General features: G+C 37.9%; 1 protein-coding gene across 4 annotated transcripts in view; it reads left to right on the top strand.

Moving 5' to 3' along the window:
* Positions 1 to 16,518, top strand: part of MYO6 (myosin VI) — a 114,126-nt gene that overhangs the window by 26,795 nt on the left and 70,813 nt on the right. For all 4 annotated transcript variants that reach the window (XM_062608226.1, XM_062608225.1, XM_062608227.1 and 1 more), the window contains 3 exons: positions 4,379 to 4,517; positions 10,501 to 10,570; positions 15,381 to 15,454. In XM_062608226.1, coding sequence (XP_062464210.1) covers positions 4,401 to 4,517; positions 10,501 to 10,570; positions 15,381 to 15,454 — 261 coding nt within the window. In that variant the 5' untranslated portion in view covers positions 4,379 to 4,400. Of the gene's footprint in view, positions 1 to 4,378; positions 4,518 to 10,500; positions 10,571 to 15,380; positions 15,455 to 16,518 lie in introns of those variants that run through there.

Below are 16,518 nucleotides of genomic sequence, written 5' to 3' on the forward strand. Positions count from 1 at the left end.
TGTAATCTGCAGAATTTTGAGCAGCTCTTAAACACCCAATAAGTAGATTTTTTAAAATATAAAGTTATGTAATTATATTTTCACTGTGATAATTACCTAATATACCCATTCTGACTAGTTTATTTCCCTTGGATTTAGCCAACCTAATGGGATACTGTCAGTTGTTTAATGAATTTTGATTTAGCGAATGTAATGAGATACTGTCAGTTGTTTAATGAAATTTAATTTTTTATTTATTTTAATTACTTAATTCAGCAATCAGTACAGTGTCTTCGTATAGTAAACTTCAGAAGGTAGTAAATAGGATCAGATCATGCAAATGCCTACCTCTGGTCTCAGGTAACAAGTTTAAAATCGCATTACTGTATTTTGCCTTCCTAGAATTCTTTTGCCAGATAGTAGTGTTTGAATTCCTTTTGAATACTCTACAAAATCAAAATGCAGTTGTTTTACATTCTTTCAAAATCAGGAAATGTAAATGGAATGGTCATGTGGCAGCTTTCAACTCAGGAATTATTAGTTGTTGCATATGCTCAATGTGATATGTAGGTAATTTTTTTGAGAAACAATGTTATTAAACATTCTCCAAAAGAGAGAATAACAGTGCAGAAAAAGAGAAGCACTGGCTTATGTTTTTCTCACTGTTGTAGTCTGGGGAGTGCAGTACAGTTTTGTCTTGCAAGTTGTTTGAACTGCTGGTTGCTACTGTTTAGCCAGTGCTGAATGCGTTGAGTACTTTCACTGGTGATTAAGGCAAGGTTTATTACTGCTTGCCAATTATGAAAATATAAAGTCTGACATTTGAAGAAATAGCTCTTAAATTTACTGACTTCAGACAAAGCCTTATTTTATTACTGTCCCTCTCCTGCTCAACAGAGAGACAAACTTCAGTATGGGGCTCTTGGTCTCCTTTTCTACTGACTCTAGAAGTAGAAAATGGCAGCTGGCTTCCCGGTTATAAGTGTAGCCTTTGTGAATTCTCTCCCTCATGTTGGAGAAGTCTTAGTTGTGGAGACCAAAATGACCTAGCAAATTATAATCAGCTACTTTAATATGTATTGAGTACATATATACAAATGTGGAAGATGGCTCCTTTTGGCCTCCTTTATTTGGAAGAATTATACAGGTGGTTTGTTGCGTTTGCTGGTGTTCTTAAATTTGTTGCCTTGGTGCTTTTAGCCTGGATTTAAATCTTTTTGCTTTCAGAAACAGTGAGCTCTTTAACAGTGTAGTGAAGTTGGCTTCATGTAGACTGGATTTAGATGGATGTACATGGGGAAAAAAAAAAAAAAGTCAGCTTGTTCCCACTCATTGTGGGAGTTGTTCTATTCTATGATTCTGTGTCAGGTAGTTGAACTTTCAACTTGTTTTGTTTCTGTTCACCTTAAAATGCTGGGCTAGAAACTGACTATTGAAGAGTTTGTTCAGGAATAGACTTTGTGCATCTCTCTCAAGGGCAGTGGCATATACATCAGATGGAGGGGTAGATAATAGAGCAGATACGATCTGCTGTGTTTCAGTATCCAATTTTAATGTGCTGCCTGTCGGAGTCTGACAGAGATGGAGTGGTGCCAAAATCAAAATGTTACAGCTGGTTTTGTGTCACTTCTCGGGCAGAGGACTGTATTTATTAAAAGGAATAACTACTACACTTGTATTTAGATGCTTTCACCCAGTGGCTTTTTAGACACTTGCAAAGCCTCAGGTATTTTTCTTAAACATGCATTTCCTGGTGGTGGCTGAATTCAGTCACTGCTCTGTCCTTGAAGAGGACTTCTTTTTTTTTTTTAACCTTGTGATGCTCCCCGAGAATAATTTTTTCATAAAGCATGAAGTGCTCTTAAGACTATGTAAGAATGCAAAAGCCCACGTCAGTGAGCAAAGCAGAAGCCTTCGGCTGCTAACTGGGAGGTTGGATTCTAACTATTGGCAGAAGTTTTGGCACTGATTCCAGGGTTTGTTTCTTGTGCAGCAGAGTTACATCCAGAGCCCTGGCCATGCTACTCAGGATGTAAAAAGAGAGCCTTGTTTTTAGTGGTTGTGTGACATATCACTTAAGTACTAATTTGAACTTGCATTTTAACAGCAAATGATAGGCTTGTGAAGAAATGAAGGCCTGGGTATACCCAGAAATAAATTCAGCTGTTTAGCAACTGTGCCCACGATGGCAGTTGTACTCAGAGGTCAGATCTGGCTGAAAAAAACCCACCAAGCCAAAATTAAACCCTAGAACTGTAGTGTATACTAGATCTGATTTACAGGATTCTAAGGTAAGGACAAAATGGCCAACAGCCAATTGTGAGTGAATACAGATGTTGTTTTACAGCATTTATCATATGATGCTGGTGACACATGATGAAGATGATGGTGTTTTGTAGAGTTTGTGGGATGTGGCAAAATGTGTGAAGTAAATAGAAGGGAATTTGACACTTGAGGTTTTAGAACATAAACTTTCTATGAGTAGTTAAAAGAAGTTAATATGCTCTGTTTATGGGGGAAAAGTAAGCCAGAAGCTTTCTTGTGTTGAATATAATGTTTAAATAGCATGAATTACATGACTAGAATACACTAGAAACATTTGTTAAAATCTTCATGAGCTTCTTAGATCCTGAACTGCGTTGGAGGGGGGGGGGTTGGAATCCGTTTGAGTAGATTTAAACACAAAAGGAGACATCAGTGCTAAATTCAGTGCTCTATAGCTAGTTTTTTCAATGCTACTTCATTTAAAAAAAATTTGACTTTGCATTCTGAGTCTTTGCTTTAGAATTAATTTTAATCTGCTGTTACTTTGCATTAAAGTTAACAGTAAGTGGTCTTATTCCTTGAAAAGATGCTAAGAAGAGCAGCATTCTCAAAGCAGTCACAGCAAGGCTTTTCCTTCTCTTCAGTTTTCTACAACTCCTTGCAGGAAGCAAAAAGCAGGTCATGTACAGCATGTCCTGACATCCCCTCTATGGTTCAAGAGTGTCCTTTTTTGCTCTTGGTTGTACAGCTTTCTGATGGGTCGATGACTCTTTCCTTGCTGCTGCTTATGGCAAAGAGGTTGGAGTCTTCGTTAGTAGTGAGAAATTTTGGAGCTCCTTTTTCCTTTAGATGTGGGAAGAAGAAAAATGTGCAATGTTTCGTAGCTTACAGACTCTTGGAGTTTGCTGCCAGTGTTTTCTTTGCTGCTTTGGCAGGCTCATTTTGTTCATGCTAAGAGAGGTAACTTACACCTTAGTAAAATGAGATACTTTTTACTAATTTTTGGAATCACTGAAGCATACCAGTTTAGTATGTGAATGAGTTTTGGAAAGGAGTAAGAAATGGCCAAGGAGACATGAGCCTTTCAAGCTGTGTGGACTCTCTATTCTTATTAGGGCAAGGATTATAAAATAGGTTTAAAAAAAAAACAAACAACAACCCAAAAAGGACTAATTCAGTATATTTAAAATGGCACCATTAGCCATTCAGAGTGTGCCAATCCTGGCAACTTTCCTGGTCAGCTCAATGCACATTGCATGCAATCAAATACCTCTTAATTGGGAGCTTATTTAGCTGCATAACTTGAGGAACCTAAGGTTTGAATGTCTTGGTCTTTGCATCTATTTCATTTGTATATCATAGGTTCCTCTGAAACAATTTCTGTATTTTTATAGACGGTAAAGTTGGTGTTCCTTAAGAGGCGGAGTTGTAATGTTACAGTATCAGAGATCAGTCTCTCAAAGTATGATAAATCAATTGTGAGTGAATATATTTGTGGGTTATTTAAAAGCCATATGCCCAGGCACATGAAAAGAGTGAGCACGTTCATTTGTCTCAGATGACAAGAGACTGCATTTCTGCTCATGTGCCTTGACATGTGCCCTTTAGAAAGTCAAGTATTTGCACACCAAATCACGTACAGAGAAATATCTATTAGTCATATGACCCCACTGCATGTACATATATATGTGTGTGTCTGTACGGGCGTATATACATATGTGTATATACACACTCCTGAGTATAGCCCTAGCTTTGAATCGGTCTTGTATTTCTAATTTGATCATGAGGTAGATCCCCTTTTGGCTCACAAATCAGGGAAAACAGGAAATAAGCTGCAGAGAGCAGTCTTTTCCCCAAATTTGAGGGTCTCCCTGGGCACCCCCACCAGATTTGTCTGTTCTTGAATCTTCTCCATACTTTCCAAGTCTGAGGGTATTCTCTGTAAGCAAAGCATTTCAGGTTGGAAAAAGGCTGGAAGAGTCTTGTCCTGACAAGCTGGCTCTATTCTATAGGCAGGTTCCTTCCACACTGACTAATAGGAATAAACATCATAAACTAAAGCCTGTGTGGTGAATCCTGATAGCTTACTAAATTTGTATACAGTTTCTTTTATTATTATTTTTTTTTCTTACAGGAAATACTGGATAGATCGCACAATGGAGGATGGGAAGCCCGTTTGGGCTCCACACCCAACTGATGGGTTTCAGATGGGGATGATTGTGGACATTGGCACTGACAACTTAACTATTGAACCTTTGAACCAGAAAGGCAAGGTAAGTGTCTTGCAACCAAAGAAACAGAGAAAAACCTTACAAAAACTATTTTGCCTTTAGGCCATGTCTTTGCCAGTATCTACAATTATATGCAGCCTAAAAGAATGGAAGATCAGTTTTCTGTTCTAAGTCTGGCCAAGGGTCTTCAGCTTTAGCTTGCATTGCAAATGAAACATTCCACTAAGAAGTGCATGCTTTCTGTCAGTTATCTGCATGTGCTCATGAAAGAGAGGAGGATTGAATCTACACAGCCATTTGATTCAGTATTATAAACTTTCTTCTCAGCTAGAGTCTGGTTAAGAGTCTACTGTTGAGATTAGTTTTTGTCTTTTCCCACACAGAGTGTCCTGCAGGAGTGTGCTAGGCTCTGTTTTAGATTAGACTCTTTACTGTTAGATGATGAAGACTGAGAGATGAAATCTTTAACTTCAAGTGCCTTAACAAGTAACATAATGTCAAACAAAGGTCCTATGGAATTGCTTCATCAAATTGAAGGCAAAGTAAATGTCACTTTTAAAATGAAGTCATAATTCTAATTAGCATTTTCCAACTACTTCATTTATCATGACATCTTTCAGTATGACATAATTAAATTTAAGCTTTTACTGGAACCACCTTGAATCTATCAATTATCTTAGTTCAGATGGTCAGCATCCTTATTTTTACTAGCTGGAATAAGAGCAGACACTGTTGTAAAAGTTGTGATTCTGGTCTTTGTGAATACGTGGTATATGGCCTTCCTAACGTGTTTTTTCCTTTCTGTATCTTCAGGTATGGAAAAGACAAAACATTTTTTGTTAACCTCTGTTTTTTATGTCAGCAGTAGTAGAGAATATCTTGTCACAGGTCAAAAGGTTATGGAGCAGTCCTTCCTTTCAGCGGAGGACTTCTATTTTTTTCTGCATCTTGGAGAGGAAGTTGATTTTGCTTTCCTTAGAAATACAAAGTAATTGTAATGTCTGATTTTTGTGCATCGGAGAGAAAGTCTGCAGGTTTAGTATCAGCAGTATGCATTCTTCAGTTTGGGGAAGAGCAAAATTACACAGACACAAATATTAAATATTACAAAGCTATGGCTCAGTAGTCTTTAACTGCTTCAGTGATTTTGACCCCCACTTCTATTTCTGTTTATATTCCCAAGTGATTCTGATGTGATAAAGAGCAAAAGTCTGCATATTGAAACTGAAACAGGAAATAAGCAGATTCCTGAGTCACTCTTTATTTCTGACATATGTTCATTTCAGAGAGCATATTAAAAAAAAATAAATATTAAAATACAAATATTTTGCTTTATGGTTCACAATGAACAATCTCTTTTGTTTAGAAAGTTTGTTATTCTGCTATTGGCTGTTTTCTTGAATTAAGCAGATCAATTAAGGACTTAATGTTCCCTCATCCAAGGGAACAAACACTTCACAGTTTAAATACCATAGAGATTACAGTCCTATATTTCTAATTATCAAACTTCATTATATTAATAGAGGTGAAGTAAAACATTTTCTTAATTACTTTCTCAGCCTTTTCAAGGTGTCATTGATTTTTTTTTTAATAGTGAAATGTTTCTTATTGCTTGTTTTCTTTTTAAGATGGCTCTGTTTTTATGCACTTAGAACATTATTTTGAAGTAGTCAGCATTATTACCCATGATTATCAACTTTGTTTACATAAAAAGATAGTTCAGACTCTTCAGTAAGAAGGAGTGATCCAGCAGCTCCAAGAGTTGGCCATGCTAATTACAAGGAGGAGAGGAGTAAACTGATCTTGTAAACATATCCGGGCAGTGTAACTTATTATTATTTTTTAATCTGGGTCATTAACATGTCATACGTATTCTCTGTAGGTGCTGGTAGTTTACCAGAGATCACAGGTAGGAAAGGAAATGTGTATGCATATGTTTGATTATTGCCTTTTATACCACTTAATGGTTAATTAAAGTATGTTGTTAATAATTGCAAAAAATGCTGCAAGGCAGCACTTTCCTGATGTCCTACAATCTTCCCTGCTTTCCCCACCCATAGCTAGCTCTGGTGTTGCAGAGTAGCACCCTGTCAGTTCTGCCTGCTGAGCTGTATGTGACACAGCACATGGGGTCAGAGAACGGATCCACTTTAAAAAGAAGTGGAAAGTTTTCAGGATGGCAGCAAGCAGTGGCAGGAGGATGGAAGGCAGGAGGCCAGTGTGGCCGTAGATTGCTTTGTATTATGAAACCAAGTTACGGAGTCCAGACTGTGTCAAATTGTCCCACATGCTGATTTACTTCTAAACAGCAATAGCAGTTTTGGGTACCACAGAGTTAACAACAGCGTTTACATTTCCTTGCAAAAGCTGGCTGTCTGAAGAGAGGTGAGGATCTGAGTCACCCAGCTTGCACTGTACAAAGAAGGGTAATCCAAGCTGCAAGAACGTGTTATCAGAGCAGAGGTTGCATGGCAGGAGTGACTCCGTGAAAACTAGATCATTGGCTTGCAAGGCTGATAAGTGCCAGGACGGGAAAGAAAACAGAGAAACTGGAGAGTGGTTCGCTAATGAGCGTGGTCCCACCTAGGACCCACGGGGCTGGCAGCCCTGGCCTGTGCCCTACCAGCAGTCACACAGTGTAAAAGAGAGGATGTGGGTAGAAAGGCAGTCAGTTAAACTCAATTAGCTTACACTTCTACTTGGAGTGTACTTTCCTGAATTTACTGGAAATCCTAACCTCAGATCCTGTTGCACATACCTTATTTTGTTTTGTTGCTTGATGCTGTAGCAGGGAGAAGGTAGAGGCAGCGAAACTGACAAACAGTGTATTTACTTGTTTTCCTGGAGGTAGCAAATCTAAGTAAAGCTATGGGTAAGAGATGCCTCAAAGGGACTTGCACCCTAAAATGCCATCCTGAGACCCTCATGGCACTGAGGAGTGAAGGGCAGCATTTCCTAAACCAGCAGCAGTAATGAGTTTCTGGCAGTCATGGGGAAAGTGTGCTTACTGTCACCCCTCCTGCCCTCAAATGAGCGTCATGGTGTGGCTCTGCTCCGGTTCTGAAGGGTCATGGTAGGGCTTTATGGGGCACCTGCTCTGGTATGCTGTGAATAACCAGAAAGGTATTTTTCCAGGCTAAGTATAAATGAATACATGTACTTTCAAAGTAAGGATCAGAATGTCCAAAGTTCAGTGTTTCAAACTAAGGGCTGGGTTTGCTGTTTGTTGGGGGGGGGTTTAGCAGTTAGGGCAGCTTGCTTGCACAAATGAGACACGTTCTTGTCTGTCTTAGACAATGTTTTGTACTGCTTGAGGTTGGTCTGTGAAATACAGCTGAGAATAAGAATGTCTTCTGTCTGTATCTGGAAGGTATAAAGGGAGGCATGGTTACACATATTGGATTACATGGTAGAAAGAAGATCCTTCTTGAATGGAAAGATATCATTTTTCACTCATCTGCTTTCTGGGAGAATAGTTAAGATTGCCATGGGATTTCAAGGGCTGCTTCATTACAAAGAGGGAAAAAAAAACCAAAACCCAACCCATACCAAAAACCCTAAACCCAGTCTTTTGCCTCCTGAGTCCACTTTATTGTCTCATAACATTAATAATGTCTCCATTTTCTTAGAATAAATTTGTCCTAAGCTGTGTCTTAATGCAGAAGTCTTCCACCAAATGCCTGAAGTGTTTCCTCCTTGTAATAAATGCCTGAAAAGGGACAACTTAGTAAAGAATTTTTTGGATACTTTTTAATGATAGACCTGGCTTACCTTGCCCAATTTGCTATTTATTATATTAGATTTTAATAGTAATTGGCAATACTTGGAGCTCTGCACATCTAGCTATCATACTTGCCTACATAACAGATAATCACCTTACATAAAGCAGTAGTCCAACTGTGACACACAGGAATGAAATTCTTTGCTGACGTAATTGAAACTGGGCTTCATGTTCTGATCTAGGAAAGTCCAACAGAAAAAACATCAGCTTTCAGATAAGCCACCTTCATATTGCTTATTTAATCACTTCTGAAATATTCTAGAAATTAACATACAATTCACACTGAGTGTAAGACATGAAGGAGGAGAAACCAGGGTGAATTCTCATTTTTTTCATTGAAATCTGTCTTGAATCAGAAGGCTGAGTGGTGAGCACATTGAAAAACCTCTTCCTTCCTCTTCTGGGATAGATCTGGTATGGCTGACTTTAAATCCATGAAATGTTAAAAAGATCCAAGATTTGTGAAGAGTCTTACAGAATAGCTGGGTATTGTGTTTGTTCTCTCCTGTGGAAAAAAAAAATAATTGTGCCTTTGTTAGTGGTTAAATTTGGTTTACACATCAGCAGATGAGAAGTGAAGTTAGATTTTCCTGAAGTCAGTCATACTCTTTTTAAACTTTTCTACTGTTTCATGCACAAGGAACTGATTACAAGGGAAACTTGTGTTCAAATATATCTTTACCCAATGAGATACACACTTATTGTTGAGAAAATTGCAGAGAAAATTATTATGATAGTATGTTCTAACTGTAATATTGTGAGAGGGAGGAAAGGGCAGGGGGCTCTCTGCTCTGCTAAAACTCTGAATAGCAGCTGGCTACTTTCTGAGGTAGATAAAGATGTTCAGTTCCTCCCTGTCTCCGCCAGTCTCCGATAAAGGATATTTCAGAGGAGGCTGGTCTGATGGGTGTTCAGATATTCCAGTGAAATCAAACAGCTCCATTTCCCTGAGGAAAGCTTTTTGTGCATATTTTTCTTCATTAGATTCTGATAAGGGGATAACAAAATACAATTTATTATGGCTATGAATTTTATACTTCATGATAACGTTGTAGGGAAGGGATATTGTTTTCCTACTGGCATCAACTGGTTCTGCTCTGAGACATTTTTAACCTTTCCCACTTCAAAGAGAGCTCACATACTGTGTCTGTGGTAGTGAAGTAAAAGATGAAGCAAGTTGCTGTCTTTCTCCTAAACTTCCATGTGAGATGTTTCTCTTGGGGCTGTTTTGCCAAGCACAGTGTTAAACAAGCAAATGTGTTTGTTTATTAAGGTCGTTACTCAGATCCAGTTGGTTGCCTTTTCAAATATTCGACTAGACTTCTTGTCTCTTTTTCCATGGGGGAAAAGGAGACTGTGCCTGTGGCAGCATGGCGGCTGTTGTGTTTGATTGGTACAACAGGGTTTTTGTTCATTCATAGGTAACTCAAACAAGCTATTACTACAGTAAACAAAAAAGTATAATTAAACACATACCTCTTACAATAGGTGTTTTTGTGCAGATGCTATAATGCGTGTGTATGCTAGGATGTTTTTCCTTCCTTTTTACAACAATATAAATTATGATTTCTGGAGAATAAAGAAGAAACAATGTTGCTTTTGTTATGATTTTTTCCAGTTGGATCTGAACACTTGATAAATGGCTGTTTTGTGTAACTGGAATACAAGGGCTGAAGGAAGGCTTTCGGTTATGTTAGTATTGATTTACTGAAGAAAAAAAACCCCAGCAAGCAACAACCCAAGCTACAGTATTTACTGATACGGAGGATACTGTGTATTGAACTTCTATATTATAAGTAGGAGTGTTTTAAAACAGCATATGATAATGACAGCAGAGTCTTTTGACTGTGTAATTTGGTTTTAATTCTTTGTGCTGCTTTGGAGAACTGAGGAAACTGTCTTTTACAATGCTGTTCCCTTTCCAGTACTTTTTTTTATCCTTATTTTTTTATACTACACAATATTACAATATAAAATTTGGAATTTAGCATCAGATATTAATGCAATAAAATATGTATTACAGTGACTACATTTTTATAATGTAGTGTAGCCATGTAAATGCAGCAGCTCCTATCTCCATCTAGTAACTCAGTAAAATTTCCAATGCTGAACTGTAAAGCTGGCAACTTCATTTTAAATCACACACAGTCACAGTGCACTCACTTTTATCATTGTATCCAGATATCTTGGAACTGCTTCTATTTTTATGGAATTCTGACAATGTTAATATTTTTCATCTAACAGACTTTCCAGGCTGCTATCAATCAAGTGTTTCCTGCGGAAGAGGACAGCACGAAGGATGTAGAAGATAATTGTAAGTTATGGATTTTAAAATAAATTATGCATTTGGAATAAAAAAAAAAAAATCTGCATAGAGGAGTATATTGTTTCCTTACAAGCTTCCTGTTTCTTCCTTGTAGCTGTCATTTTGCTTCTTTGCTTGAATTTATTTATGACCTCTACTAGTCCTTTAAAGTTCTTAAAGTAAGCCCATTTTAAATATCATTTATTGTGGTTTTTGGTTTTCAGACGGACACTTTAGAGGAATTCATAGTTGCATTATTCCCACTTACAACTGTTACTTGACTTCAGATATATCTCAGATATTCACCTAACTGCATCAGGATCAACTGCATTCAGCATTATGAGGGTTAAATTTATCTTTTATAATGCAGCAAAAGAATTAGTTGCTTTATCAGCAGTTGTATTGTACAGCATGTGCAACATTTTCCTGCATGTTACCCGTTTCTCAGATAGCATTCCAATGGAAGTACAGGTAATTGAAAATTAATTTTAAGATAACCTTCCCAAAACTGGACATGGGAATCTGGACCCGTTGGGGCCACTGGGAAAGGAAAGAGATTATAGTGAATCAGAGTACTACTGGAGAACAAGTTTTGATGTGAACTTGTGTAATAAACTTCAGTGTTGATCTGCAGGGCTTTTATTTAAATATTTTATAGTTAGATGTGTGGACACAAATACACAGTATTCAGATCTGTAGAGAGGAGAGAGAGTACCAAGTAAGGTCTAGCATCAGCTTTTAGAGAACTGTTACATACTTTGCTGACGTTGCTCTGTGTGAACAAATCACAGAGATTTTCCTGTCTTGAGAAGCTGATGAAGGAATGCTTTTAAATACTTCCTATGGTGTTTGCTGGTTGGTGAAAAGATCTGCCTTTGTAAATGGTAGGCAAAAGTATTTTCTATTGTTCTTCATTTAAAATAGATGCTAGGACTTTGAAAGTTGTTTAGGTTATTTAACCACAATTCCTGTTTTGGAATAAGGGTTAGTATTTATATCCCGTGACAGGAAATATAGCTGTTACAGCTGCTCCATAAGGAACATGAAACGTGGGGCTTATGATCTGACTTAGATGGTGTGGTGTCGTTACAGGAGGAACCAAGCTGGTAGCCTTGTTTCCAGTTGCTTATATTTTTACAAACATTATATGGGTTGAAACTTTTCAAAGCTGGTATCTGTACTCTCTGTGCATGATTGCTAGGCAAATGTATTTAATCTGTGCATCTGTCACAGTGATTCTACATGTCCTGACATGTCCTAGCACCTCAGTGTCCTAGTCAGAAATTCAAATTTGGAATAAGATTTATGGATATGATTTGAGATTCCAGCAAAATTCAATTAAATCAAAACACTTCCTATCAGAGAAAATGTCTTCTTTGGCTTGCTGAGCAAAATAAAAAAACTCAAAAATGCTTTGTCCAGTAATCTTTTCTGTATGAAACATTATTTTGAGATCTTTCTAACAGTTGAGGTTTATCTCCAGGATGTGCTAAAGTTCATTTTCCTTCTCTCTAAGAGAGCATTTGTGCTGATCATCACTGATCTTTAAGAAAAAACTTAATAAATACTGAGTGCTCTCAGTCTTTCTTTGTAATACTGCTCTGAAAAATCCTGAAAGACTAGTTAATAATATACTTAGCATTCCAACCTATGCATTAGCGATTAACTCCCTTCTGGGAAGTAATTTGCTGAAGTACTGCTTTTTTTGCACCCTTAGTCTTCCATATTCCACGTGCGCTAGCTGCAAGAGGCACCTTTTTGAGAATCTAGCCTTTCTCAAATGCAAATTTTCAGTGGATATTGCAAGTAGTACAGAGACAAGGCATTTACTACCTGTTTTGGGTTGTGGGTTTTTTTTTTTTTTGTGTGTGTGTGTGATTCACACTCTACTTCTGCTTTCCCCAAGCCCCACTCAGTTTTGGGGATTGTCACCATATGTGGAATTTAAATTTTTTTATGGCCAAGAAAAAAGATTTTTTTTAGTTTTATGTTTGGGGTGAAACAATTTAAAAAAAAAAAAAAAGAAGGGGACAGGGTATCAGATAAGAATCTTAAAGTTCATTTTAGAGAATCAGAGCCTTATAACATTATTTTCCATACAAACCCTGCTTCATTGGCTTCATCATGCAGAGATGAGCCAATATGAGTAAATTTGACATTGATATTTTCTAGCTTTTAGTGACTTTGCTCCTATGAACTCTGTGTGTGTGTATAAGTAAGTATATGGACTATAAAATGCACATACATATTGCATTTAGGTTATAATTAGGCATGAGCCATATGAATATTCAGAATTCTCTCTCTGGTGACTTCTTTGGCTCTGGATATGGATGCCTCTTTAAAGGATTTATTCTGAAGAAGATTCATTTCAAAGCTGCTGACATAAGCCTTAGTTTACATCTCTTCAGTGAAGGCAGCGACGTTCCTTGAGTAGCAAGCTCCCATTATGCAGCAAGTCTGCAGATGTAACTTCTTTAAGGACTTGCAAAGAGAATTCTGGGGAAGCACTGAAACCTGGAGTCCTCTGTCCTTTAGTTAATTATCAAGTTTTTATTAGGGTGCTTAACTGATGACTGTTTCCTCTAAAACATCCTGCAAAACCCTGAGAGGTTCTTAGGAAGATAGAGTCAAGGGAGATGACTGTTTCTGAAGTGTGTGTAGACAATTACTATATAGTAGTTTCTCAACTCAGTATTGAGAATCCAGATGACTTGAAAAATTAACAAACTTCACAAGTTAACATCCTGTTGCCCCCAGGGTATACACAAGGGGAGGAGATTTTTTTTCATTAGAGCAATCAGGAGTTTCTGTTTCTGGCCCATTTCCTTTTAATGTCTTTTTCTCTTGGGATGACCTCATTAAGAGAGGTGAAGGTGGAAAGAGGTCTGTGGAGGAAATTTGTGGTCCCAGAACCATTTTCTCATCTGCATGGACTGAGTGTACCTGGGGAGGGGAGGAGGAGAAATTCTGCAGTGCAGTGCAGTTCTGGGTGCCTGGGCTCTGTTGCCTTGTGTACCATGAGGTTAGGGGGAAAAGTAGGTTTGCTGAGGTGGCAGTAGAACAGCCATGGTGATCGGTGCCAGCCTGCTGCTTCAGCAGGGTATCGTGCACAGGCTCAATTACAAGGCTGTTGTGATACAAGGGGAGATTTGCTTAGTGGTAAAGCTAAAGTGTGCCTTGTATGCCTCTGCCAACACTGGGATGTGCATGCAAGGTATTTTGTGGAGGAAGATGTTTTCTTCAAAGCAATCCAGAAGCTGCAAAGTCTTTTGAGAAGAGTGAATGATTCCAGCTATTAGAAGCAAAACTCATTTAGTCATGTGAGAGAATAAAGGGCTCTTCAGTGGAGCTACAAGCCAAAGGCAGGCTGCAAATGGTTGCTGAACCTTCCTTTGCTTCAGGCTGGTCTGGTGCAGGTGGTAGGAGGCAGAGCCACAGCCACTCCTTGGTCTGCTGTGGGATGAAGGATAGAAGGTTGAAAACAAAAACAGATGCTCTTGAGAAGCTCACCTTATCCTTTGCCAGTATCTTTTGGTTCAGCAGGAGGAGTGCTGAAGGAGATGTTAAGAGCTGCATACTGAGCTTCATGTGTCCTTTTAGGGCAACGTTGACTTCAGGTCACAAGAAGTGGTGGTCCTTCTTGCACATACGTGTAAATAAGTTGGAACATGTTTTTCTCTGCTGGAGCCCTCAAGAAAAGGCATTGGTCCAACTTGAGAAAAAAAATCTTTTGGTCATTACAGATGAGAGGCACATATGCGGCCTTCATATGAGGCGCAGGCCAGCAGTTATTACTACAGGCACAGTGCCTTCTCCATCACCAGTTACCAGATGTATACAACTTTTTAAGTGGCACTAATACTGTAAGGTTTACCAGTATGGTAGTCAGACAGTTGTAACTATACAGAGTAGCGTTGCACACTACTAGGGGATTTAGCATTTTTGAAAATGGAGGCTGTGCAGTAAGTAGTACCCTCAGCTGTTTTATTGATGTTTTTGATATGGGAACTGGGAATGGCCTCTGTAATGAAGGCTGCTGACACTTTCTGGTCCTTTATAGCTGAAAACAAGGACCAGCTTTGCCAGAATGTGAACCAGTATGATCTGAAGCTTTCTGTGGGTACCCACTCACTACCTTGAGCTGCCTGCTTGTAACATTTCAGCAGAGCTGGTTCAATTATTTTATATTAATGAGCTAAGGAGGAAAATAAAGCTAGGTTTTGTGTTAACTTTTGCCCCTCCAGAAGTTTCTTTGAGGTGGCCCACTAGAAACAAAATCTAGAATTGAAACAGAAAAGGTTGTTTGGTGTCTGGTGTTGCAGTCATGCCTTATGGCCACCTCTACAGGAGCCAGCAGTTACTCCGAATGTCAGGTGGCATTATCATGGGAACACTGTGGCTGAGATTGGAGTGGGGAGCTGGAAGAAAGGAAACAGCCAGCATTAAGGATTTTGGTAGGCACTGGTTTCTGTAGTTTCTCACTGGAGTGTAAGGTGACGCACCATATTCATCTGCAAGGTTGGTAAAAGGGAACTTACGCTGAGCAAGGCTTGTGTTGAGACTCCTAGAGTCTGACTCTTTGTTCAGCAACTTTCTGTAACTCCAGTTGTACAGCATAGAGCAGGTCTATCGTTTTTAAAGAGTATATTGAATCAGAAGTTTTGCCTCAAGACAGAATAAAGAAATGATAGGATTAAACTGTAACTGAAGAGAGGGAAAGTAAAATTCTCCTTAATCCTAAGATTTGATTTTTTTTTTTCAGCTGCGCACGAAGGTAGTCCTGAGTTCTTAATGGTATATGATTGTCTTCTGCTTGCAGGTTCCCTTATGTATTTAAATGAGGCCACTCTCCTTCACAATATCAAAGTGCGATACAGTAAGGACAGAATTTACGTAAGTATTACGTATCATAACAACCAACCTAATGATACATGTTCTTTCAAAAAATCAACAAAACCAGTGTTTTCAATTCCATTTTTTCCTATAACTAAACAGAAATGGTAACAGTGGAAAGTTAGGAGGCTTCAGGATTATTTGTTTTCTTTTTTTTTTTTTTTTTTACATTTAGCACACATTAATGTTAGCTAGTTTTTACCAGGCAGAGCAATGGTCTTTTTCTCTGCATAACTTTATGTGCTACCACAGCACAGCATTGTATCACAAATGTCTGTTCCTGCAGGTAACTTACTTTGCCAGTAGAGTAGCTGTTAACAAAGATGGTTTTCTTTCTTCATTATTTTTGAACGAAGCAAACAGGTGCCATCTTTGACACCTCCTAGCTCAGATGTCCATCTTAATCTTTTATATTGCTATCAAATTGCCTAATTGTACTTAATGAATTCTGACTAAATTACATTTTGTCCTTGCCATCTGCCCAGACACTGATAGCTGTGAAATACAAGAAAGATAAGGGTTGTCTTTTTTCTCAATTTTTTTTTTCCTTACAGAAAGCTATCTACTGATAATGCGAAACAGTTCTACGTATTTTCAAGTGTGTTGAAATAATCAACTTTTATGTTAGCACACTGCTCTAAAATGAATTGGAGTTGAAGCCTTTTATATAAATATAAAGCAGTTGTTTTTCTTTGTTGCAGTTAACTTTACATCACTATAAATACCTTATGGCTCAAGATCAAGCACCAGCTTAAAAATAAATGAATAAAAATGGCCAGTTGAATGCTGTTCTGGAAAAATATTAATTTAAAAAAAAAACAAAAAAAGAAGTAAAATTCTAAATCTAATTGGTTATAAGGTAGGATAGTGTTTAGGTTCATAAAACCCTTTTTTATTGTAAAGCAGAACTACAAATAAGTTATCATGAGTGGGTGTATCTTCTGAAGAAACAAAAAATAAAGGTCATTTATATTTTAACTACTTTTTCATTGTAGCTTTAAGATATAGATTGAGTCAACAATTTATTTTTTATTTTTCTTTTTGTTCAATTCTGGTGAGCAATA

This window comes from Pezoporus occidentalis, unplaced genomic scaffold (genome assembly GCF_034315485.1).
Source record: "Pezoporus occidentalis ecotype Australia unplaced genomic scaffold, CSIRO_AGI_Poc_V1 ctg13, whole genome shotgun sequence".
Classification (NCBI taxonomy): Eukaryota; Metazoa; Chordata; class Aves; order Psittaciformes; family Psittacidae; genus Pezoporus; species Pezoporus occidentalis.